The following is a 26829-nucleotide window of genomic DNA, read 5'->3' as shown; positions in this document are numbered from 1 at the left end:
TAATAATATTGCTAGAGAATTAAAATAACCATTTTAACCATTTTTTCAGTGCATTTCCAACATTTGCTTTCTGTTCCATCTTTCTTCTCAATTTTATTTCTGAAATGCCTACAAGTTCTTCCCAGGAGCCCTGCAGACACTTCCCCGCATGCTCACTCTGAGTGTACTTCTGGGGACAGTACTAGGAGCCACACTTCACTCTAGACTTCACCCCCATTACAACTGAGAGTCTCTCCAATCCTACAGCTTCCCAAACTTTCAGTTCTCCTGAGCAATTTAATCTTCACTCTTCACCAAGTAAGCTCTTTGGGTCTCCAATGTCATTTCTGTCACTCTCCTTATTCTTAGTAAATGAGCCGGGAATGTATGAATTCCTTTGACTGCCTCTCTGCTTTCATCTAAACATTCTACCTTTCATAAACCCTTCTCCTTTTTTCTCCTTCAAAGCCATGCCATTTTCTTAGACCTTGATTCATCACTCCCCCTTCATCCACCCACTCAACCGGTGTGCGTCTCCTTGATCCTAAAAAAACACTTCCTTCAGCCCAACTGCGCATGCACAGAGCCGCTCTGTCTTTTCCTCTTCACGCTGTGTGAAAAAGTATCCCAAACCCCATTCCCTGTCAGCCCCTTGAAATCTGGATTCTGCCTCCATTTAAACTGAAACCACTTTCCTGAATGACAACGAAAGCCTGTCTTTCTGACTATCCCCCCAAATCCTTTGCTGCCTTTCTCTACTGTCCCTTAAGTGCAGATATTCCATAAGGTTCTGTCTTGGGCCTCTCCCTCAATTATACTCTAATAGGCTCTTTTAAGTTCCAAAGATAACTTTTACTTCTCTGACAGTAACTCCAAATGTCCATCTAGCCTTTAATACTGTTAGGCTGCAGACTATCCCCTGGGCATTTCCACCTACTCGGTTTCACACATGAATCTAGTCTGTGGGAATCTGATTTTAGCATCTGAGCACACGGCCACCTGTCAGCAGGTAACAGGGAACCACTTTTTGTGGCATGAGAGACTACAGGAATATCTGGTTTTAGCTTTTTCTGTTCTTCTGTTTGTGCAAGAACGTGTTTCAGGCCTACTGACAGAACAGCCCTTATAAACCTGCACCAGTTTTGTGGTTTGGGATTACTTTTCAACCTGTGGCTAAGATCAGGGAATCAAAGCTAAAAGTTTTCTGTGTCTCTAAATGAGAAAAAGCATTTATTTCTTCATGGTGTGAATGTGAAATATATTCCTATCTCCAGGGGTTATTAATAAAGTAGATAATAAAGTTTCCTAAAGAACTTCTGTTCAAGTTGGTTTATAGAGAACAACAAGCTTTCACATAAATCTATATTACTCCTAGAAAATAAAAAAATGAAACATCTGAACTCATAATGAGTTAACTTCTCAACAACAAAAACAACCTAAAATGCACAAAAGCTGAAACTCCAAAGGCAGTTGTTTTTAGAATATAAATTCATGCTTAACAAAAACAAACCCTGGTGGTCCAGTGATTAGGACTCGGCGCTTTCACTGCTGTGGCCTGGGTTCAGTCCCTGGAAGAAAACTAAGATAATCCAGGTCATATGGCATGGCTAAAAAAAAGTCCTACAAATCTATCTGATTTGATCATTTTAATACTAACTTAAAAACAGATGTCCTTTCTCTGATTTTACCAGTGCAGAGTACAATGCATGCATAAGATTTCTTTTTACTTTAAGGTTTTCCTTTCATGAAAAGACTGATTATGCAGAAGAAAAATGTACACATTCAACTACACTGAATTATAACTTTTTAAAATATATATCAGAAGTTATATGTTGCTCAGTACTTGTCAGTTTAAGCATAATTTCCAATATCTTAATTTTAAGACCCTGGTTGGACTAACAGTAAATGGTTCCCTAACGGACATTCTTTGGATACATGGCTAATTTCCAAGTGAGAGACGCCAAGCATAGTTTAAACACACACACTACATGTTTTCTTTTTAATATAAGCACAATGTCATTATTGTACCCAACAAAATGAACAGTAATTCCTTAGTATCATCTAATACCCAGTCTGTATTTAATGTCTTTTTCCAGTTGTTCTGCTCTGATTAATCTTTTTCCCCCACCATAATTATACAATTAAGTCTCGCCTTGCCTAGTACATCACACATATAGAATTAGTATGCAGTGTTTTGTGTAAGACTGTTCTCACTTGGCCTAATATTTCTGAGATTCATCCATGTTACTGAATGTCTGAATAATTTGTCTTTTCTATTACTTTGTAGTATACCACTCTGAAAGTCTTCTACACCTAAACTATCTTTGATGTTTTGCAAAGGTCACTAGGCAATCAATCACAAAGATTTCTCTTTCACCTCAAAAGGATGCTAAAACTATTCCTTTCTTTGGGGCACTCGGCATTTCTTAAATTGGGAATATTTATTAACTGTGTCAAATCAAAAGGGAAACTTGGTCCACTTCTACTGAGTCTCCTCACCTTTCATGGCAAAGTCTGAAAATTTATTATCTGGCTCTTTATGGAAAAAGTTTGCCCATGTCTGTATGCTCTAGGAGTATGTGCTTTTTAACATACTATTTTATATTGAAAAAAAGCAAGAACACATTAACTTGCAGATTTTTGTCCAGTAAAGACACAGATGATTTCTGAGATAACCTCCAAAATCACAGTTTCATTATCCTGTACGGTATGAACAAGTTTTGGATCCAGTCTAGCAGTCTTATTCCAACATTCTTTTTTCAGTACTTCTGATCATATCTTGTTTCTTGAGCCAGTTTTCCTATGCAGCTAGTTACCCCACAGATGAGTTAAGTAAATGTTTGATGTGTGCTCACTTTGTATCTTTAGAAATTACATTTTTTATAAAAATGAAACTAAAGTGCTCATTTAAAAAAATCCTATTCATGAAAACAAAACTAAAAAAAAACCCAAAAAACAGTGGAGATTCAGGGCCCATTTTAAGAAGCAGATGACATGGTGCAGCGGTCCTTGCTACTGTCTACCAATACCCATGTTCTGCTTCTTTCACAACAGAATCCAGATTGTGTTCAGGGCAGTAATGTATCTAGTTAAACCTGAGCATTACCTAGCTCCTTTTCCATACTGGCCATATGACATCATCCTGGTCAACAAGACATAAGGAAAAGTCTGCTGGGATGTTGTTGAAAGCTACTGTGTCTTCTTTCTTCCTCCTTGAAACAGAGATGTGGTGAAGAGCTGCATCAGTTACTTTGTGACCGTAAGGGAAAGGCCAAAGGAACTGCAGAGACCTTGACCCTGATGGCTCCCGACTACTACTCAGCTTTGAACTGTTGTTTTAAGACTTCTTGTTGAGTGAAAGAAAACTAAACCATTTTGTATTGTATAGATTTCTGTCACTTCAGCCAAATCTTGATCTATCTATCAGCCTATTAGAGATAATATCATCAGCATTAACCTAAACTATCTTAATTTTTAAAATGGCCTAAAAATAGGGTGAATAATGAAACACACTGTGAACTAAACATGCAGGTTCAAGAATGGATATAGATCCCCGGTGACTGGCAGACAGTTTTGAAGAAAAGGTGCCATAATCACAACTGACTTTTACACAGAAAATTCAGATGTGAATCCACACAGCTCTTACTCATCAATTAATGTAGCTAATTCTGTCAGCACTAAAACTGAACAAAATTTTTCTCCAAGTTGAAAGGAAACTCTTAAATTAACAATTAAAAGAAATTATTCTGGACTTCCCTGGTGGTGCAGTGGATAGGAATCTTCTCCAAGGCAGAGGACACAGGTTTGATCCCTGGTCTGGGAAGATCCCACATGCTGGGAAGCAACTAAGCCTGTGCACCACTAAGCCCGCGAGTCACCAATACTGCAGCACCGAGAGTCTGTGTTCCACACGAGGAGCCAGTGCAGTGAGAAGCCAGCACACCACAGTGACAATGAAGAGAAGCCACCACTCACTGCAACTAGAGAAAGCCCACACAAAGGAACAAAGACCCAGCGCAGCCAGAAAAAGAAAAAAAGATATAGACTTTGGGGGACTTCCCCGGTGGCGCCCTGGTTAAGACTGTGCCTTCCAATGCAGGGGCTGCAGGTTCAATCCCTGATGGGGGTACCAAGATCCCACATGCCTCACTGCTCAAAAACCAAAACAAAAAACAGAAGCAGTATTGTAACAAATTCAATAAACAACTTAAAAAAAAGAAATAATTTGGTTTCTTTAAACAAAAGGATTTTCCTATGTTGTTTCCATAAGACATAACTGATCTTTTAAAAAGCAGATCTTTACTGTAAGGATCTTCCCCCTATTAACTGTTTTTGAAATGCAAGATTTCTAACTTCATACAATTATATTTAGTAGAAAATCAACACCGAACAAAATATCCCTGATTTAATTAAAACCCTGCAATACTAGCTGGTAAACAAATCGGGAAGGGGAAACTACAGTCATAAGCAATCACTTTGACCCTAGTATGAGCAGTGAAAGTATCCCTTATTTCAACATTCTGGATATAACCCCAAAATATTAACCATTAAAACGAGACTGAACAAATCACTTTTTCTTAAGAAGATGATTTTCACAACCAGAGTCAGTTAAAAATTATCATTCCAGGAAATGGAAAAAAGCCTCCAACCTCTTTTCTGGTAAAATCAAAACAAAAACTGTCACTACCCACTATTACATCTATGGATTATTTCCTCCATGAACAAATCTACTGTTCAAGAATCTGCTCATGAAACCAGATACCAAATTCTTCTAACACGAAAGGAAATTAAACAACACAGGGTGCATTTTAACCCTCTGAAGTCAGTGAAGTAATATACACCACTTTTACCGGAATTGCATTTTCTTTACCCTTATCTTTCTCCTCTCTTACTCCACAAATACGTAAGCAAAAACTCAGGTAAAGACAATCACCAACTCTTCATAAGACCCTCTCTTTTTTTCCTCCCAAATTAAAAGCAGGTTGGATGTTAAGTTTACTTGACCACAGCTTCTCAGGTGTACTGAGTAATAATTTCAGTGTTTAAGATTGATAAGTCCTCCAAATTACCCTCCTTGTAAGCCCTCCAGATTGATGGTTTTGGTAGGTCACTGGCTATGCTTCATGGTGGCTATTCATTGCCATGAAGTAATGCCTGAAATAACACCAACTGATGGGCAGCTGTAGCAAATTCAGTACCATAAAGGCTCATGGAGAAGTCATACAACAAGCAGCCATGCTGTTTACTTCCGATCACTCCTCGTTTGTTAACTTCCAGGACCGGCTCCTAGCTCATGGACTAACTCTAGCTCCCAGCTCCCTGCTATGGACCTCAGTGACCTCAGCACTGCATTATCTTCTAGATGTCACACTCTACCATCCTTTAGCCTTTCATTTCTTTCTCTAAGTTAAAAAGAATGCTTTCGCTTTACCCGTGACCACTGAGGCACCACCCCTCGGTCCTCAGAAATCTTCCATATCCAAGATTCTGATCTCTGAACTGCCTAACGACCACCTCTAGAATTCTTCAACACTGAACTTGGCCTCTGCCTGCAGGATCCCGAGTCTAGGAGGGGACACAGTCGAAGGTCCTGTCCCTTCCTTGATTCTTACAGTTCTTTATATTCTTTCTGCCTTCACCTCCCTCCTCTCTGGTCTGAATCTCTCAAGCTATTAGTTCACTGACAGTAGAAGGCAAGTCTTACATATTCTTGGACTGTCCTAGATGACCATTCAGAAGCGTTTCTTGGGCCCCATTCTGCCTTCCTCATTTGCACCTTAGACTCCTGCAGTCTTTATGTGCTGGCCTCATCAACATTCTGAGTGCCGGAAATCATCACCTACTTGAGAACTTCTAGAGCAAGTGATACAATAAATTCAAACCATCTAATCTTCCCTGGTCCTTAGTTCAATTCCAGTACTTTTTTTGTTCCTTTCCAATGCACTTCCAACAGTTCCACTGCATCTATGCTGACTCACTGCACTGTCTTCAAGTTCTTAGCCTCCCTCTTGGGGTGTAAACTGGCATCCTATTTTACTGAGACACTACTGCTGCTGCTGCTGCTGAGTCGCTTCAGTCGTGTCCAACTCTGTGCGACCCCAAAGACGGCAGCACACCAGGCTCCCCCGTCCCTGGGATTCTCCAGGCAAGAACACTGGAGTGGGTTGCCATTTCCTTCTCCACTGCATGAAAATGAAAAGTGAAAGTGAAGTCTGGGCCTTCAAATGCCCTCTTTCCCAAATGGGAAAAAAAAAAAAAGTGTATCTTTATTCATCTTGTCTCCTACTATCTAAAGCAGAGGTCCTAAAAATGTAATCCAAAAGCTGAACCTGGTCCACTGACATGTTCTGTTTAGTATCCGTGATTGATTTTTATTTTTATTTTTCAGAATATGTACTTGAAAAATATAGTGGTGTAGAACTTTTATTGAGCTGTAATTCACAGCATGCATGGTTTTCAAAACATAAATTAGTTGTCTCTTAAAACAGACTTCCCATTATGAAATGAAGATGTCTGGGTTCCTTTGGGTGAGAAGATCAGACACCCACACTGTGCGGGAGCACCCTGGTCACCAGTTCCTTCCTACCAACCAGCCACTTCCCCATGCAGTCTCCTCACCTGGTCCCAGGGGCTCTTTGATCTGAAGTAAGGATCTAACCCTTGGCACTCTCGGAAGCTGAGATCTCTTCAGCCTCATCTCTCCCCACTAATGCCAGACTCCAAAGATCCCACCCTTGCTTTGCATCTTTGATTTCTTTGTAAATTGGGCAGCTCATATCAGTGCCTCCACTTCCTCTCTGAAAGTCAATCTCCTTTGTTTCCATGATGTCTACCACCTTGGACTGCAGTCCCCGCCCACTGGTCCTTTACGCACAATGCCCCTTCCTGTTTCCCTCTCACTTTGACACTGCTTCTCTAGCCCCTGTAGTAATGTCACATTGCTATAAAAGTTGCAAACACTTATCCCCAATTTCTGTAATCATATCATCACTAACCAGCAAGTAGTACTATAGCAGCATAAGACAAGCGGTATAAACACTGACGATGCAGGCAATGCTTAGAAATGTAAATCTGATGGCCTTACACCCCCTTGGGCAGAGCAACCCTTCCTTTCCCCTATTAATGTAACACATTGCACATCAACTCTTTAATAATGTTTCCAACTTTGTCTCTCATATTACGCCGTGGGTTCCTTGAGGTCAAGAGGCAACCTAACATACTTCTTGGCACAGGAGTTTTTTAAGTATGGGAAAGCTGATCCCACCAACCTACAGGTCAAACAATGTATCCACCAACCATCCTTTCTGCACTGGCTCTCCCTCAGTCCCTACACACACTTAGTTGCCAGTCCTAGTGAAAACCTCCTCACCTTATTCATGTCTAATTCTAATTTGGAACAATGTTCCCTCTACAGTTGGGTCTTGTGAACTGAAGTCACTCAGACGTTTCCAACTCTTTGGGACCCCATGGACTGCAGCCTGCCAGGCTCCTCTGTCCATGGGATTTTCTAGGCAACAGTGGAGTGGATTGCCATTTCCTTCTCCAGGGGATCTTCCCAACCCAGGGCTAGAACCCGGGTCTCCCGCATTGTAAACAGAGGCTTTACTGTCTGAGTCTTCAAATACAGAATTTCAAGCAAATCCTTTCCCTAAATCCTCACTGACTCCCTACTGATAAGGCCCAACTGGCCTGCATTTGGGTCCCTGGAGGCTTCACCTCTCACAGGGCACCTTGACACTTCCTACCCAAACACTCCATGTTTTTCTGGCTTCTAGGTCCTTGCATGCAACCATTTCTACCTGGGAATGTCCTGGTTCTTCAAAGACCAGCCCAAGTGTTACTTCCTCCAACAAATTTCCCTTTGACAAAAGTGGTCACTCCTAGAGCATGTGCCTTTATTAAAAAAAAAAAAACCTTCCCAGAACATTATCACTTTCTATCAGAGGCCACACCTCATCTCTCCATGGAGCCCTAACTATACCTCCACATTCTCCTCTACCTGAGCATTTGCTGAAGAGTAGTGAATTAACATTTTTAAAGCAGGAAAACAACAGGAACCATCTGATGAGACCCAGAAAGTTGCAATTAATCAGAGACTCTACTTCCCTGGTGGCTCAGTGGTGGAAAAAAAAAAAAAAAATCCGCTTGCAAATGCAAGGAGATGCAGGAGACATGGGTTCTAATCCCTGCGTCGGGAAAAGCCCCTGGAGAAGGAAATGGCAACCCACTCCAGTATTCTTGCCTGGAGAATCCCATGGACAGAGGAGCCTGGCGGACTACAGTCCATACGGTCACACAGAGTCAGCCACAACTAAGCTAAAAAAGCTTCAAAAAGTCCTTCCCCTGAAACTTCCTTCCCCTAAATCTTTTCTTCCACAGCTTAACTTAAAATATTGTAGATGTTGAAGTTTGTTCTCCTCTTCTTGAATTTTTTTTGGCTGCACTGCCTAACATACAGGATCTTAGCTCCCTGGCAAGGAATGAACCCATGCCCCCTGCCTGCAGTGGACACACGGAGTGCTAACCACTGAAACACCAGGGAAGTCCCTCTGTTCTTAGTTTTTAGAAATCAAGTAAATTTTTTAAAAATCAAATTTTCTCTTCTCAAAAGAAGGTAAAGCAACCTCCAAAATGAATTAACGAGAACAAAGCCTTTGAGTATGGCATTGAACTCTTACCAGCAACTCTCAATGGGGGAAAAAAACAGATTTCTTACAAGTGGGAAGGTTGGATTATGCACAACACATATAACAAAGATAAACGGGCAGGTGACACATACTACCAAGATAAGGTAAGACACACCTTTTCCAATTAGCTTATGCTGAGTTGCACAGCAGGGACAGGCAAGAGGACTGGAGCTGGGAGGGTCTGGCAGGGTTTTTCTGCAGAGCAAAAGCAGCACTTTCCACGCTTTGCAGTGAGCCATGAGTGAAGCTGAACTTGGAGCAGGCAGAGTACACAATAAAAGCAGTGTAGTAGTCAAACTACAGCTGAGTTTTAAGCTGAGAGATGCTAAGGCAGAAAACTGCAAAAATAAAGTAGGCTTGGATTAATAAGTGTTTCGTAAATCAGAAAGGTTTAGAGTGAAATGAGCTGGGCAATAGGAGACTTCTTGTGGGAGGATTAGTCTCATGCAAGTTGTAGTGGGGAGAGACGGAAGGCAATGAAATAGAAAGGGCACATACCAAGAAAGAAGGTCTTAACTGCTGCAAAAGTAATGGAAAAGAACGGAATGAGTGCATGGAAGAGACTTCAGAAGCCATTATAGGACTTGGTCATGTCAAGCTTTTCAGCCCTGCTGAGTGGGAAAAGACTGAGTAGCTGGAAGAGAAAACCAGGAAGAGGACTGCGAAGAAGTTAAGACCAGCTGTCTGAAATCAGGAAGGTAATTAAAAAAAAAAAATCAAGAACAGCAAAGTAAACTTGATTCAACATCTGCACTGCTTTAAGCTTGGACAAGAATCATACAGTTAAATGTCCTATCTTTTCTAAACACATTAAAAGCAAGCAACCAGTTTTTTTTTTTTTTTTCTTTAAGCTAAGAAAAGTCAAAGAGTTACAGCTAATCAGATTCTTCAAGGGCATTGTGAAATTTCTGAAGGAGAACACGAACAAAGGATCCCCCCACCCCCAGTGCTCATCATTTCGAAGATGGTATCAAGAACAAGGTCTCTGGAAACAAACTGCCTCTGTCTGAGTTGTGACTCTCCCACTTACTTGATGGGAAAAGCTGGAGAAACTTGGCTGGTGGGGGTGGGATGAGGGTGAGGGGAGGATGTACTCTTGCAGTATTTTGGCTTGCGGAGGGAAGGGAGTAGATGTCTGAAGTAGGTGTAAGTCTGAAATGCTGATTTAGAGAGAAGGTGAGTCACCTCTCCGAAAGTTTCAGTTTCCCCAGCTGTTACAGACAGGAAGATAATAAAATCTACCTCACTGGATTTTTTTTTTTTTTAAGGGCTGCAGCTGATAATCCTTCTGAAGTATTGCACATAACGTCTGATGTGCTATAACCATTCGATAAATGTTAGTGGCACACAAAACCAATACGAGGAATCATGCTATTTTTAGCACCACTATTAAACATTCCCTTCTCTTGTTGATGTTCTCTGAGTACTACACTACTACGAAGGTTTTGTCAGATTCTCAGAGGGACTGACATCCCTCGAAGGGTCAGAATCCCTGTAGCGGAGGCCTGGGAAGAGAAGAGTGGCTGAGGTGGTGGGCCGGAGGTCGCGCGCCCAGCCAGCAAGGCCCTACGCACCAGCCTGAACAACAGGCAACACTCTCGACGCCTTCACTCCGGGCCAGCCTCAGCACATCACCTAGGCGAAGCCTCGCCGCAGCCCTCCGCGTCAGGTGCTTTCGTCAACGCCACTTTACACACGGGGAAACTGAGGCGCCGGAGATGAAACCGCTAGCCAAGGTCACATGGTTCGAGCGCCGAGGCTCGGAACGGCGCTCTCAGCACCGCGCCTGGCTGCGGTGGCGCGGGGAAGAAGGGGGTGGGCCGCCCAGGGACCCCCGATTAACGCAAGGCCGCGCGCGCGGCAGGGGGCCGGGCCGGGGAAGGCCATCTCGCGGGGGCGGCGGCCGGACTCACCTTGGCGCTGTGCACCGCCTCCTGCGCCCCGCGGAGCTGCAGCCAGATGCGCGCGGGCAGCGGTTCCTCAGCTCCCAGCGCGCCGAGCACGGCCAGGCTCACGCCGAACAGGCCCTCGATGCGGCCGCGGCTCCTCTCCAGCAGCGCCGCCTTCTCGGCCGGCGCCGTGAACTCGTCCAGCACGGCCCGGGCCGCCATGGCGGGCGCGGCCTCCCGCGGCGGCGCCGGGGGCCGGCGGCGGCGACGCCCCCTCAGCGTGCTGCCGCTGCACCCGAGCCCGTCAGGCGGCGTCGGCCGTTTCGGCCGCCTCGCCCCGGCCCGCGCCCCGCCGCCTGGCCGGAAGGCCAGCTACACCATCCCGCCGCGGCCGCCGCAACTGGGCAACTGAGGGCAGATAGCCCCTTCACCGCCGCCGCCGCCGCGGGCCGGGCCCCGCCGCCGCGCATGCGCCCCGCCCGCCGCCGTCATTGAGAGTCGCCACCCCCCGGGCGTGAGGGCGGGCGTGAGGGCGGGCGTGGGGCGGAGGCGGTAGAAGTGGACGTCACGCTCAGTCGCCATGTTTGTTGTTGGCACAACGATGGCGCTCGAGAGGGCCCCGGGTGGTCGTCGGTGAGGGCACTGAGGCTTTTGAGTGGCCTGGTGGCTGGCGAATTAATGGTTTCACAGATGGGGAAATTGAAGCCCCCAGCCAGTACGCGAGACTGACCCAGTGTCACGCTAGGGATTTGGCTTGCTTTCAGACATTTTGAAGTCCAACCTAGGGCTCTAGCAAATTGAGTTATCCAGCTTCTCATGCGTTGATAGATGGTTCTCTCTTCCTCCCTCCTCCTCTCACTCTCCTCTCTCCTCCTCTCCTACCCCCTCCTCCTCGCTTCCTTTGTTTTCCCTCTTTCCGTTGTTATTTCAGTAAAAATGGTAACAGAGAAGAAAGTGGGAATAATGTGTATGGAGAGTTGAAAAGGGAATGATTAAAGAAAAGTCAAAACATGTTTTCTTTTGGGAGGGGAGGAGGAGGTTGTGTTATAATGAGATGTACAAGACCTGGGGGATTGGGGGCTCTTGTGTGATTTTTTAATGTGGGACGTGGGCAAGTACACTCTAAACCCTCTTGGGGTTTAGATACCTGGGTTGCTCCCAGATATCTCCAAAGTCTTTTCCAGATTTTATGTTCTCTGACTCCATGAAAACAAATTGTGGAAGATAAAGTGGTTTCCTTTCTCTGTCCTAAATGTTGTCATATAATAAGAGACTTCGGGACCATGAGCATATTACTTGTCTAAGCCCACATTTTCTTATCTGTCAATGTGGATAGCAACAGTACTTCCTGCTGTTATGAAAATCAATATAGTACCTAAGTGAGCATGCATTATTAGCTATTATTATTGTTAAATTCGCAATATATTTAGGGCTCTATTTTCACAGAAAAGCTTTGTGCTATGGATTATGCAGCCATACTGAATTAGTGAGCCTGGGGACCCCCTTGCTCTGTACGGATTACCCCTTGAGGAGAAAGAAGGGGATCTAAAAATGTTGCCGTTGGAAAGGCCAAAGGGGAAAAGGTCTTGGTGAGAGGGATTACCCAAGGTAAAACCTCTCAAGAATCCTGGCTGCTGGGGTTTTCCATATGCCTCAGAAGTTCAGACAGGTGTGGTCCCCTGGTACCCCCACCGAAGGATGACTCAGCACAGGGAAGAGAACCACTAGGCTTAACAGACGCATAACTTCCTGCTCCCCTGGGCTTTTCCCTAGGTGTCCGAATAGCCCGCCACCTTCATCCATCAGGTGGATGACCTGAGATTGGCTGAGGCAGGTCAGGTGGAGAGCAGTGGCCTCCCAAATAGACTGCACTCGGAGCTGGCGTCAGCACAGCATGTTACTTCCTGTCTTCCCAGTGCCCTCGCCTTAAATGGAGTTGCTATTGTTCAGTAATCCGACAGGGCTTTCCCCGGGTGGTTCCTGTTTGCTCCCAACGACTTTCCTGCTGGTGAGTCCTAATTGCTTGTTAGGACTGAGAGAGACACTGCTTTGAAAAGCATACTACAGCTTCTTCCCCTTTCTCCACCAAAGCTCATCCTGAAACTACTTAAGTAGTGCATACACACAACCATGAAAGAAAGCTGGGCATTTGGACTCTGTTCAGAAGTCATTGGGTTCGTGTATCGCCAGAGATACAGCTTTGGTTTTTTTTCCCCTGGTTAGAAGACTTGCCAGTTCCCATCCTGGTCAGCATTTCCCTTTAGGGAACTCTCAAGGTTTCCTGAGTATAGGGAACAAGGAGAGAGAGAAATCCCCTTTTAAGAAACTCCCTTGCTTCCTGCAGTTTCTGAACCACAACTTCCATCTGTTGGTCAGCCTTGACTATCTGGCTGGTTTCTCTCACCCACGACAGCTGGCACCAGGGAAGAGACCTTCATGGTCTCTATTCTACTTACAGATGCTGTAGCAGTTTTTCTCTAGTCTCCATAGCAACCAATGAGAGGGTGTTGAGGGAATCACTTTTCCCCTTGCCACGTTTTCATGGGAGGGGAGAAAGTGTATTCCCCTTGTCTCCAGCAGGGTTGACTGTGGAAGAACAGGTGCAGTGCCACTTGCCCACGCTCCACCAGGGCAGGAGCAGAACTTGTCAGACCCCACCAATTGCCAACTTTCCGAGAAGGATCTCTGCTCCCAGAGAGGGTGTGTCTGCTGTCTGTGGTTGCTCGCTATGTCAGTGACTGGGTGAAGTATTGTCACCTCAGCCACATCCTCCAGTCCAGCTTTGTCAGTAATAAAAATGACACTTTGATCTCTACCTGTCTGACACCTGCTTTTATTTCTCAGTTCTGAACACAGGAGGGGCAGAAAGAGTGTTTATTGGTTTCCAAAAACTCCAGCAGTGGTTGCTATTTTTATCATGCTTACTTTAAAGATGAGGAAAGAGAAGCATAGAGAGATTCTGGAATGTTCCACAGAGCTGGTAAGTGAAGTGCTAGGAATAGGCATTTGAATCTAGGCAGCCTGACTCTGTACTGAGTGTTGTTATGTGCAATGGGCCTCCTTTTCTGCCCTTATGCAAAAGTAATGAGAAATGAAGTATTTCCTGCCATATCAGTAAACAGCGATATCACAGTCTTCAGTGATTGCAGCCACCACTGATGGTGAGCCCTGAGGGAACTCAAGAAGGAAATAATACCTGCCACCTAGTAGCCATCAGACCTACAGTGAGCCCTGAGGAAATTCAGGATGTGAAAACAGGATACTGACCCCAGATAGGTGAGGTTCATGTCAAAGGAATGATTCCAGTGAGCCTCGACCCTTGCATCTTCCTGTAACAATCTTTTGCTGTTCACATTACCTGCCCTTTGTTGCGGAACTTCTATATAACTTGGTTCCTGCCTTCGCCTCCTCAGAGCAGTTCTCTCAGAACTACTTGAGATGCTGCCGGTCCTAAATATTCCTGCCAAATGAAACATAACTCTCAACTTTTAGGTTGCAAATATTTTTTATGTTGACAGTAAGCAAGAGAAGACAATATAATCTCCTGTGTGTGTGTTAGTCGCTCAGTCATGTCTGATTCTTTGTGACCCCACTGACTGTAGCCTGCCAGGCTCCTCTGTCCATGGAATTCTCCAAGCAAGAATATTGGAGTGGGATGCCATTCCCTTCTCCAGGGGATCGTCCCAACCCAAGGATTGAACTTGGGTCTCTGCATTGCACGCAGATTCTCTACAGTCTGAGCTACCAGGGAAGCCCACCAACCCCCTAATGTTTCGATCCTCCTTACCTCGGGATGCTGTCAAAACCAGACAGGCTTGCACCTGTCATATTGCTTGGTTCACCCACTAATCTGATAAACAGACTCAAGATGACAGGTCTTCCTGGGTTTTTACTTTGGTGTAATAACACCTAGGACTTAAGAAACAGGAATACAACTGTGCTTAGCCACACACAAATTTTAATACAGTGGCAAATTGTTCAGTGTTTCTGATTTCCTTTGTCACTAGTCCAAGTCATGTCATCTCTCCCATTGACAGTTGTGGGGTCTCCTTCACAATTCTTCCTGGCCTGTCTCTAAATTTCAGGAGCAACGACTGCTATAAGATTGGGAGAAATTATTTACAAGTATTGATGCTGTGTCTAGAGTTCTCTTCTCAAATTGCAAATTTCGTCAGTTAATCTCACGCTTAAGACCTTACAAGAGCTTTGCAATGTGCTCAGAGTAAAATTCAAAATCTTTACCTTGATTTGCAGCACTTGCAAGATCCATCTGCTTACTCCTCTGCTCCTCTCTCCACTTGGCCTCGCTTACACTGCCTGGGGGTATTTGCACAAGCCATTACTTCCTCCAGCCTTTTTTCCCCCTGCTGAGTTAACTCCTGCCCACCCATCAGATCTCAGTTCTGCAATGATTTGTTCAAGAATTCATTCACTGGTCTCTCTGATGAGTCAAGCCCCCTGGTCCCAGGCTCCCGGGTCCCTCCGGCCCTCTCGCAGCACTAGGACCAGTTTTTACATGTATTTGTGTGATATGATTGGTCCATGCCCATCTCTAGATGTCATCAGACCTTCAGTTTCAAGGGGGCAGTGACTTGAGACTGGATTGAGCTGGAAGTATTCCAGGAATGGTGAGTAGCCCTTCATGGCTGGAGTATGCTGTGAGGCAGGGGGCACCCACAGGTAAAACAAGTTTGTGCTATGCTGCGCCTAGTCGCTGAGTCATTCAGTTGCATCCAACTCTTTGTGACCCCATGCACTGTAGCCCACCAGGCTCCTCTGTCCATGGGGATTCTCCAGGCAAGAATACTGGAGTGGGTTGCCATGCCCTCCCCCAGGGTATCTTCCCAACCCAGGGAGTGAACCCGTGTCTCCTGCATTGCAGGTAGATTCTTTACCAGCTGAAGCACTAGGGAAGCCCCAAATAAGTTTGGATCCTTCAGAACCTGGTGGGCCAGTTACAGATGCTGTGTTTCATTTTTAAGTGCAGCGGGAAGCCTTCGCAGGTTTTTAAACAGCAAGTGCATTTGTTTTATGTTCCAGGATCTCTTGCCTTTCCCTGGGGGAGGAAGCCTGGGGGAAAAGGGGGCAGGGTGAACCTGGGAAAAGCATTCAGGGGATATGGGTCTAGGCATGCTCAGTCACTTCAGTGTTGGACTCTGTACAACCCTATTGACTGTAGCTCGCCAGGCTCCTCTGTCCATGGGATTCTCCAGGCAAGAATACTGGAGTGGGTTGCCATTGCCCTCCTCGAGGGGATCTTCCTAGGGATCAAACCCATGTCTCCTGTGGCTCCTGCATTGTGAGTGGATTCCTTACTGCTGAGCCAGTGGGGAAACCGTGGGTCTAGGAGGGAGATGACAGAGGCTTGGACCAGGAACACTGGAATGGAGACAGAAGGGAAATTTGAGTGGGATTTTGGTGGTGGAATCTTGGCATTAAAATGAAAGGACTTCAGGACTTCCCTGGTTGTCCAGGGGCTAAGACTCCAAGTTCCCAATGCAGGGGCCTGTGTTCGATCCCTGATCATGGAACTAGATCCCACATGCTGCTGAGAGTTTATATGCCAAAGCCAAAGGATTCCAGAAGTGAAGAGAAACTCGCTCAGTCGTGTTCGACTCTTTGGGACCCCATGGACTATAGAGTCCATGGAATTCTCCAGGCCAGAATACTGGAGTGGGTAGCCTTTTCCTTCTCCAGGGGATCTTCCCAATCCAGGGATCGAACCCAGGTCTCCCGCATTGCAGGCAGATTCTTTACTGGCTGAGCCACAAGGGAAGTCCCCCAAAGATTCCAAGGGCCACAATAAAGATCGAGGATCCCCTGTGCCAAATCTAAGACCCAGTGCAACCAAATAAATGAATCAGTTCAGTCGCTCAGTCATGTCTGACTCTTTGCAACCCCATGGACTGCAGCACACCAGTCTTCCTTGTCCATCACCAACTCCCAGAGCTTGCGCAAACTCATGTCCATTGAGTCAGTGATACCATCAATCATCTCATCCTCTGTTGTCCCCTTCTCCTCCTGCCTTCAATCTTTCCCAGCATCAGGGTCTTTTCCAATGAGTCAGTTCATCGTATTAGGTGGCCAAAGTATTGAAGCTTCAGCTTCAGCATCAGTCCTTCCAATAAATAGATAAAAATAAATATTTTTTTAAAGTGCAAAGGGCTCTTTCCTTCACTGCAGAAAAAACCTTGCTGCTTCTGCTACTTCTCATCATGTATTTTTCTGCCTCCATAACTCCTTTGCATTTTTATTTTCCATGCTATTGCTGCTGGGGCTGCCGCCGCTGCTAAGTCGCTTCAGTCCAACTCTGTGTGACCCAATAGACGGCAGCCCACCAGGTTCTACCGTCCCTAGGATTCTCCAGGCAAGAACACTGGAGTGTGTTGCCACTTCCTTCTCCAGTGCATGAAAGTGAAAAGTGAAAGTGAAGTCACTGAGTCGTGTCCAACTCTCAGCGACCCCATGGACTGCAGCCTACCAGGCTCCTCCGTCCATGGGATTTTCCAGGCAAGAGTACTGGAGTGGGGTGCCAATCCATGCTATTGAAGCTCCCTTTACATCAATTTAATGTACTACAACTGCTACAATGTTGAGGAGGAGTTATTTATAAAACTCAGTCATCTTAAGTGGGAACACAATTTCTGGACCAAATGCTGCTACAGATATTGACTGCCAGCTCCCAGATGCTCCTAATTCACAGTATTTTCCCATCATTCTTTACAGTAGGGTTTCTCAACAAAGACACAGTCAATATTTAGGGCAGTTAATTCTTTGTTGTGGGGGCCTATCCTTTGAATTATTAGCTGTTTGGCAGCATCCCTGGCCTCACTCACTGGATGCCAGTAGCACCATCCCACCTTACTTGTGACCACAACAAAAGTGTGTCCAGATATACGGCCTGAGGAAGTGTGTGTGTGTGTGTGTTGGGGGCGCTAATCCCACCATTATCTCTAATGGGAATGACTGGGCTACACAAGTGCAGGGAAAGCCCTGTCTCTGGGGCTGAGCTAATGGAAACTCAGATTCCACCTCCTCCTGCTTTCTGCACACTCCCTGAGGGACACACACACACACACGAGTGTAATGAAAGCTCCCTGAGTTCCTTTTAATTTGCTCTCCTGTCTGTATCAAATGTTGAACAGCAGAGTTCAAGAGAGTTCTGGTCAGTCATGTGTCCACCAGGCAAGTGGCTGAGCAACTCAGCTTCTATCACTGCTTCTCCTCAACCTGTCTGTAGAACATGTGCTTGCCAGGACTACCTGCCTTTAAATACAAGCTTAAATCTTTCGTGAATTCGTGTTGGCCTGTTCAACTTCCTGTAGTCGGTGAGGGCTGTTGAATGACTGTTTAATTCATTCATTCCGCAAATATTTACTGAGCGCCTACGATGCGTCCAGCATTGTTCTGAGTCCTGGGATTACAGCAATCAACAAAGCAATGTGTCTGCTCTCATGAACTTAGTAGAAGGGAAGAGACAATGAATGAATGAATTATGAATGAATGAATGATACAGTGTGGGGAAGTAACTGTAGGAATTTGGAGGGCTCAATATTCCATCCCCCATCTGTGGTAAGTAATCTTCAATTCTGGCTCTTCCCTCCCTGTATGTAAAGACTGCTCTTCACATCAAGACTCTGGGCTGGCTCTGTGACTGCACTGACCCATAGAATTCAGTAGGAGTGACGATCCAGGGCTTCTAGGGCCAATTCTTAAGGAGAGTGCTGGCAGACTTCCCTGGTGGTGCAGTGGATAGGAATCTGCCTGCAAATGAAGGGGACATGGGTTCAATCCCTGGGCCAGGAAGATTCCAGATGCTGTGGGACAACTGAACCCATGCACCATGACAAGAGAAGAAGCTCGAGCACCACAATGGAGAAGAGCCCCTACTCACTGCAGCTAGAGAAAGCCCGCTCACAGCCACAAAGACACAGTGCAACCAAAACTGCTGCTGCTGCTAAGTCGCTTCAGTCGTGTCCGACTCTGTGTGACCCCAGGGACGGCAGCCCACCAGGCTCCCCCGTCCCTGGGATTCTCCAGGCAAGAACACTGGAGTGGGTTGCCATTTCCTTCTCCAGTGAGTGCATGAAAGTGAAAAGTGAAAATGAGGTCGCTCAGTCGTGTCCAACTCCTAGCGACCCCATGGACTGCAGCCCACCAGGCTCCTCCGTCCGTGGGGATTTTCCAGGCAAGAGTACTGGAGTGGGTTGCCATTGCCTTCTCCAAACTAAAAATAAATAAATATGTAAAAAAAAAAAAAGATTGTCGACTTCTACTTCCTTCCTGTTGGAACACTTGCTTGTGGAACAGTCCTACTTGGAACCTAGTTACCATGCTGAGAGGAAGCCCAAGCAGCTATATGGAGGAAAGCCAAGACCCTCCCCCACAGCCCCTTTTCCAGGCCCAGCAGACAGCTCCAGATGAGTTCCCAGCTAGTGGCTAGCGCCAAGTACCAACCATGCAAGGGAGGCCATTTTTGGACTTTCCAGCTGGTCCATCATTCCAACTGACAACCTGGGAAGCAGAAGAACTATCTGGTCAACCCACAGACTCATGAAAAATAGTACATTCTTAACTTAAGCTACTGAGTTTGGGGTGATTTGTTGTGCAATGGTAGGTAACAGAAACACATCTAAATCCATAACCAATTGACAGGTCAACATAAGAGCAATAGATGTTTGAGCTTATCACTAGCAATGTTGACTGAAGGATGTGTCTAGATAATGCTTTACTCGTGAACTAGAGTCCAGTGACTGGTGCGGCTGGATACCCTCGGGCCTGCTCTTCTTCCCCCTCCATCCAGGGCAGGTGGGAGGCCTCTTTTGTGAGACTGAGACCAGAGAAGAGGACTTGCTTCCCTCAGAAAGGCTGGCTCCCCAAGAAGGGAGCCAGTGTCTTGCCCAAACTCATCAGTCTGGCAACCCAGTCCTCCCGCGGAGAACAGGGAGTGACGGGTAGGGCGACAAGCCAAGAGAGATGGTCTGCTGGTCTCCCTCCGCATGGAGGTATGAAAAATGGAGAAAAAAGAGTGTCCTGACAGTGACAAGGATTCTGCAAAGGAGCAGCTGTGTTTGTGCTATTTACACAGCTATGGTTTTTCCAGTGGTCATGTACGGATGTGAGATTTGGACCATAAAGAAGGCTGAGTGCCAAAGAATTGACACTTTTGAACTGTGATGCTAAAGAAGACTCTTGAGAGTCCCTTGGATAGCAACGAGATCAAACCAGTCAATCCTAAAGGAAATCAATCCTGAATACTCATTGGAAGGACTGATGCTGACGCTGAAGCTCCAATACTTTGGCCATCTGATGTGAAGAGCCCGCTCATTGGAAAAGACCCTGATGGTGGGAAAGATTGAAGGCAGGAGGAGGAGGGGACAACAGAGGATGAGATGGTTGGATGGCATCACCGACTCAATGTACATGAGTTTGAGCAAACTCAGGGAGATAGCGAAGGACAGGGAAGCCTGGCGTGCTGCAGTTCATGGGGTCGCAAAGAGTTGGACACAACTTAGTGACAGAACACCACCACCACCACACAGGCTGCGCAGGGAAGGCCTCTTGGAGAGGCTGACGTTTGAGCAGAAATCTGGATGCGGGTGCCATGGGGACATCTGGAGAAGAGCTTCTAGGCAGAGATAGTGGTTAGTATGTTTGCAGAGCAGCAAGAAGACCTGTGTGCCTGAAGCTGGGGAGTAAGGGTGAGAAGAGAAGGGACTGAAGTTGAGAGGTGGGCAGTGGCTGGAGCATGGGGGCCAAGTGAACTGGGGAAGGATGTTAGATTTTATTTTACATGAGATGGAAAGTCATCAGAGAATGATCAATGTTCCTTGATAAATGAGGGCTCCAAATCACAGAGGCAAGGGCTTCAGCATCCCGGTAATTAGATTTTCTGTTTGTGGGAGGCATGGTTGAGCCGGGGAGGTGGGAGGGGCTGTAGGGTTCACGAGCTGGGGAGGCCACCAAGTTGGGGGGTGGATGGGGAGCCTCTGGGTGCTCAACCTTAATCAGGTTTAGCACCTGGCTCGTTAGGCTTTCAGAACAAAATGGCGCAACAAAAGGTGTTTGCTTTGTGGGACCTCTGGTCTGAGCTATGTGGGCAGTGGAATTTGAGACAACAAACTTCACATGAGTGCCTGTAATGTTCAGGGTGTTCTACAGAAGCTGGGTGGGAGGGAGGAGGCAGCGATGACTAAAGTGGGTTCTGCTTGTCTTCCTGGAGAAGGAGAGGGAAGTCGATGTCTCCATAGTGGAAGGGAGGATGCGTCACCCCATGAGGGAGTGCTGAGGGGGGCTCAGAGGATGCAGACCACATGTGAGGAGGGGATTGGCTGAAACTGCTGTAGCGTGGAAGAGACACTATACTAACTTATATGTATATTACATATGCTATTTTTCCAAATACTCTGTGCATGCTTAACCCTACATGAGGAACTGAGCTGTGCACTCAGCACTTAAAATAGTAGGTGTTCTGGAAATTGTTGATTGGCTGACTCTACACAAACAATCCTATTTAGCTCCCACAAACAACTCTAAGAATCAGGCATCATTCCCATTTTACAGATGAGGAAACTGAGATTTAGGGAGGTGAAGGAACTCATCTGGTTTCCATCATGAGGAAGGGATAGAGGCAGAACTGGCCAAGCAGGTCTGGAATATTGAAGACTTCTCTGCAAAAGCAGAAGGGTGGAGGCCTGCCTTCATTCCACTCTAACACTCTGGCTCCTTACCCTGAGATGTTATCTTGCTTTCCATAAGAGCTCCAGGGTGGGGCAGGCTCACAGGAAGCCAAGCCTCCACCCTTTTCCTCCAGCTCTCCAGAATAAAAAATAACTTGCAGTTTCCGGAAATATGTGCACACTGCAGGAAGGACATGGGCTATCCGTCAAGGCTCTCTTTGTTCTGCATCTGGGTAAAAAGTGTAGCTGCCTCTCTCTCCAGCTCCCCCTGCCTCCTTCTCCCGCACCCCTACATCTGTCTCCTCTCATTCAGAGTTCCTGGGAGAGCTTGTGCTAGAATCTGTTTTTCCTAAAATGTGGAAAACGTGACACTGCTGCTATGGCAAACAATTTTCACTGGGAAATAGCCCGACTTCTAAGGAATCATAATTGTTAAGTATTTATTTTTACAGTCCTGTTTTGGCAAGAAATATCGGGCTTCTAGTTATTATAGCAATAAAGTGTTTCCTGTATAGTTATATTTAACTTTAAAAAGTTAGTTGATGTTAAGACAGATGATAACCAGATTATAACTTGGGTGATGTAGAGATAACGTCCAGAATCATGTAGAGGGATGTAAAAGCCTGGATGCGGGAACTGTTCATCTTAGTTCAGAATCCAGCACACCTTCCGGTAAGCAGGGATGGGAGAATAGTGGAAATTTTTGAGCCCAGTCGGTGGGTCTTAGAGCCAGCTCCAGAACTAGAATTTGGCCTCTGCCCTTCCTCTTGGGGGCCTCCCTGCCCTGTGCTGAGTTCCCCTTTTCTGCAATGAGGAGGTTGCCGCCCTTCCAGCAGACGCCTTCTTCTTTCCCTCTCCTGCCACTTCTAGAGCTTAGACCGGGATACGGTGTAACGGGAATCGGGAATCGACTTCACGTTTCACGTGCACACTGGCTTTTTTATAAGGTCCCTCCGCACGGGGCAACTCGGCTCTCTCTAGGAAAGTCTGGTACGCAAGGCCTTCTAAAGCTCAGGGCGCCACCTGCTGTCTCTATGGGGCAGTGCAGCCGCCAATTTCGAGCGCCCTTCCTGCGGAGGCAGAGGATGAAAATCCCAGGGAAATGGCAAGGCCGAAAGGGAATGCAAAGTAAACAGATCCGGGTGATAGGCAAAAAAGCCTCCCACGGCAGGAAGGGCCTCGGAGGGAACCGAAGAAAAGTGGGCAGCAGCAGCAGCAGCCCCGTCCCGCCGTGATTTTCTCTGACATAAACGCTTACACCTGGCACCCACAGGCAAGCAACGAGTCGCTGGGACTATGCCCCACCACATCCACCGTGTGGAGAGAGAAGCTGCGGAGCTGCACCAGAAGCTCAGCAAGTGGATGATGAATGAATTTAGTTGGGACAGTGCATTCTTTTTGCTATTTTGAAGGCGATCCAAGATCGAAGGTACAGAAACGGCATCCCCCCTTTCTACCCCCGGCAACACATACTGAAATTGCTCCCCAAAGCTCTCTTTCTTAGCAGCCTCAGCTAGGAGGCTGGAACTTCTCTGCATCCAGAGTGACATCTCCATTTCAGTCTGCTTGGGCCTGCCACCTCTTGCCCCCCCACCCCCAGCACCCCACCACCTCCACTTAGTGGTAACTTGAGCAAACAGCTCAAAGTCCAGTTAGGTTTTGCAGCTGTAGGCCGGGATGCCCCCAGGAGCACAGGCTTTCCACCTTAGGCATTTTCTCGCTTTGGTCTGAGTTGTGGTGGGGATGGGAGGGTGGGGCATTTCGATGGAATGGGGCGGGGGGCAGCGGACGTTAGAAGTGGAGTGTTCTGGTCTCCCCCGTAGATTATGGGGCAGTGGGTTTGGGTCCAGGAAGTCACCCCTGCAGTGATTCTTTGCAGTGTCCTCCAAAGTTTGCACACCACTGCACTGGCCTGAAAGGCACCTCTTTGTCCAGGCTTCTTCCAGGTATGGTAAAAAAATAACTGATTGTGGATGGGAAACTTCCTACTAGGTAGTACACCTGGACATTATGAGAATTCTCATTTAAAACTCACCACTGCCCTTTGAAGGGACTTCCCAGGTGGCTCGGTGATAAAGAATCTGCCTGTCAATGCAGGAGATGCGGGTTTGACTCTTGGGTGGGGAAGATCCCCTGGAGAGGAAATGTCAACCCACTTCAGTGTTCTTGCCTAGAGATTCCCCATGGACAGAGAAGCCTGGTGGGCTGCAGCCCACGGGGTCACAAAAGAGTCTGACTCAGCTTACAACTAAGTGACTTCCCTGGTGGCTCAGATGGTAAAGCATCTGCCTGCAATGCAGGAGGCCCGGGGTCAATTCCTGGGTCGGGAAGATCCCCTGGAGAAAGAAATGGCAATCCAGTCCAGCACTCTAGCCTGGAAAATCCCATGGACGGAGGAGCCTGATAGGCTACAGTCCATGGGGTTGCAAAGAGTTGGACACGACTGAGCGACTTCACTTTAGCAACTGAACAACAACTGCCCTTTATGCGGGCACCTTCATTCCGTACATTTTAAAGAAAGAGGAGATCTAAGGCTTAGAGGATTACTTGATTTGCCCCAGACCAGTAAATGGCAGGGGGAGGCTTGAAATTCAGTTCATTCTGATTTCAAGGTATATGTTCTTTTCCCTCAACTTGTCCCAATACAGTGATTTTCTTTATTCATATTATTTGGGTATAGTGATTTTACAGTTAGTTTTTAAAACAGGCAATACAGGTATGCGTCTCAACAATGTTTAAAATATCTACTTATTCATGTATCTGGCCGCGCTGAGTTTTCACTGTTGGCGCCGGCTTTTCTCCAGCTGCCGTGAGAGGGCCTTCTCAGGCTGCTCTCCAACTGCGGTGTGCGCTTCTCATTTGTTGCGGAGCACGCGCTCTAGGTGCATGGCCTTCAGTGGCTGCAGTTCCTGGGGCTCTAGAGCGCAGGCTCAGTGGTTGTGGCACACAGGCTTACTTGCTCCCAGGCTTGTGGGATCTTAACCCATGTCGCCTGCGTTGGCAGGAGGATTTTAACCACTGAGCCAGCAGGGACACCTTCAGCAATTTTCTGAAGTATTACTACTAAAACATATTCAGCACATTGCAAAGCAGTGTCAATACGCTTCACAGTCCTAACCACTGTGCTTGAAAATTTAAAGATGGTGAATTTTATATGTTTTTATAAATTTATTCCTTTTTATGTATTTATTTTTTAATATGTGTTTTTTTTTTAAACCACAATTTTTTAAAGGAAGCATTCTGTGGAAGGATTCTCTCTTGCCGTTGTCCCCTGTTGTCTAGTGACCCCTCACCATGGGTAAGCATTGCTGTTAGTTTCATATCAATCTTCCCTTTTTAAAGCACACGGGAGTAAATAGAAACACATCCTATTCCTTTCCTTTTTGCACAAAGAATAACAAACTATCCATACCAATCTGCATCTTGTTATTGTCCTAGGACACTATGTCTTGGAGATCTTTGTATATCAGAACAGCAAGGCCCCTCATTCCTTTTTAAAATTAATTAATAATGAAAAATTTAAAATTGAGGTATAACCAACATGTAATATTATATTAGCTTCAGGTGTACAACATAATGATTCAACATCTGTATACATTAACTACAATAAGTCTATAAGTTAGTTAAAATAAGTCCAGTTAACATCTGCCACCTTACAGAAATTTCTTGTGATGAGGACTTTTAATATTAATTCTCTTAACGACTTTCATATCTGTTCAGTACAGTATTAACTAGAGTTGCCATGCTGTACATTATATCCCTGTGAAAAGTGAAAGCATTAATCGCTCAGTTGTATCTGATTCTTTTTGACCCCGTGAACTGTAGCCCACCTGGCTCTTCCGTCCATGGAGTTCTCCGGACAAGAATACTGGAGTGGGTTGCCATTCCCTTCTCCAGGGGATCTTCCTGACCCAGTAATCAAACCCGGGACTCCTGAATTACAGGCGGATTTTTCACTGTCTGAGCCACCAGGGAAACCCCATATCCCCACGACATCTGTTTTATAACTGGAGGTCTGTACCTTTTAACCCCCTTTGCCTGTATTTTCCACCCTCCCACGCCCTGCTCTGCAGCTGTGGGTGTGGTTTTTGTTTTAGGTTTCACATATAAGTGAGATCATATGATGCTTGTCTTTCTCTGACTTATTTCCCTTAGCCTAATACCCTCAAGGTCCACCCACGTCGAATGGCAGGAGTTCCTTCTTTTTTTTAATGACTGAATCGTGTTCCATTGTGTACATACAAATTCACGTCTCCTTTATCCATTCATCCCTGGACACCTGAGTTGTTTCCACATCTTGGCTATTGTGTAATAAATAATGCCACACCTCCTTGCCTTTGTTAGCTACTCCAGTTGCTCACCGTACAGACACCACGGTTGCACTCACCACTCCCTGCCGATGGGCGTTACGGTTAATTCCAGTTTCTTGAAGACTCAAGAAACTAATCACCCAAAGGAGCCCATTCAACTTACCCAGAGTTTAAATCATGACATCAAAATAAAATGTACTGTTTAGACTCACCCTTGAAAATGGACAGGCCCACGTTCAAGCCTTGACCCCTTCCCTCAGTAAATCCCAGGTTGGTTTTCTTCCAGTACTGGAATGGATCACGTGCCGTATAGGGTATCAGCTGTGCCTTTAGGGGCCTTGTGGTCCAAACCAAGTGTCTTCACACGGTGGGGTCACCCCACACCATGAAAGGCTTATGCCGCAGAGGGTCCTGCAGATTCTCAGTCCCCATCTCAGGCTCTCTCTGGGTTTGTTGTGAGGCAGGAAATAGACGGGTCCTAGGCTGAGCACCAGAATTCATCCCCTGTGGACAGATTCTCTAAAATAGCGGGAGGGAGGAAAAGCTCAGTCCTGCCCAGATAAGAGATAGAAGACCACGTATTCTGCTCTCTCATCGCGCGGCAAGCCTTCAAGTTGGCGCCGAAGAAAGACAAGAAGCCTAAGAAGTCAACCTGGAAGTTTAGCTTGGATCTTACTCATCCAGTAGAAGATGGAATTTTTGATTCTGGAAATTTTGGTACCTTCCCTAGTGAATATCTAGGGTTTTCTTCCCTAGTGTGGCATTTTTTTTCTGTTTTAAAATAGGAACAGTTTCTGCGGGAGCAGGTTAAAGTGAATGGAAAAACTGGAAATCTTGGCAATGTCGTTCACATTGAACGCTTCAAGGATAAACTCATAGTCATTTCTGAGAAACAGTTCTCTAAAAGGTATTTGAAGTACCTTACCAAGAAATACCTTAAAAAGAACAATCTTCGTGATTGGCGTCATGTGGTTGCATCTGACAAGGAGACTTATGAGCTTCGTTACTTCCAGATTAGTCAAGATGAAGGTGAATCTGCGTCTGAGGACTAGGTGATGCCATCCTTCGTAGGGCTTTGCTTGCTAATAAAACTAATTAAGCATACAAAAGAAACATCTTGAAATGGACCTTTAGCTTATCAGTGGATAGAAAACATTGTATGTGAAACATTCATCTCTTATTCAAGTGTATGCTGTTTACACAGTGCTGGCTTTCCTTTAGTACTTATTTTATTTTTTCGTTGGCGTGTAGTTGGTTTACAATGTTGTGTTAGTTTCAGGTATCT

General features: G+C 46.0%; 1 protein-coding gene and 1 pseudogene across 1 annotated transcript in view; one reads left to right on the top strand and one right to left on the bottom strand.

Annotated features, from left to right (window-relative positions):
* The window catches only part of N4BP1 (NEDD4 binding protein 1), a 54100-nt gene extending 43089 nt beyond the window's left edge, over positions 1 to 11011 (bottom strand). The window contains exon 1 of the mRNA XM_018061957.1: positions 10580 to 11011. Coding sequence (XP_017917446.1) covers positions 10580 to 10777 — 198 coding nt within the window. The 5' untranslated portion in view covers positions 10778 to 11011. The remainder of the gene's footprint in view (positions 1 to 10579) is intronic.
* On the top strand, positions 11157 to 26596 carry LOC102183901 (annotated as a pseudogene).

The sequence above is a fragment of the Capra hircus genome, chromosome 18 (genome assembly GCF_001704415.2).
Source record: "Capra hircus breed San Clemente chromosome 18, ASM170441v1, whole genome shotgun sequence".
NCBI classification, from domain to species: domain Eukaryota; kingdom Metazoa; phylum Chordata; class Mammalia; order Artiodactyla; family Bovidae; genus Capra; species Capra hircus.
Note: the sequence above shows the minus strand (reverse complement) of the source record. Positions and strands in the feature narration are given on the sequence as shown.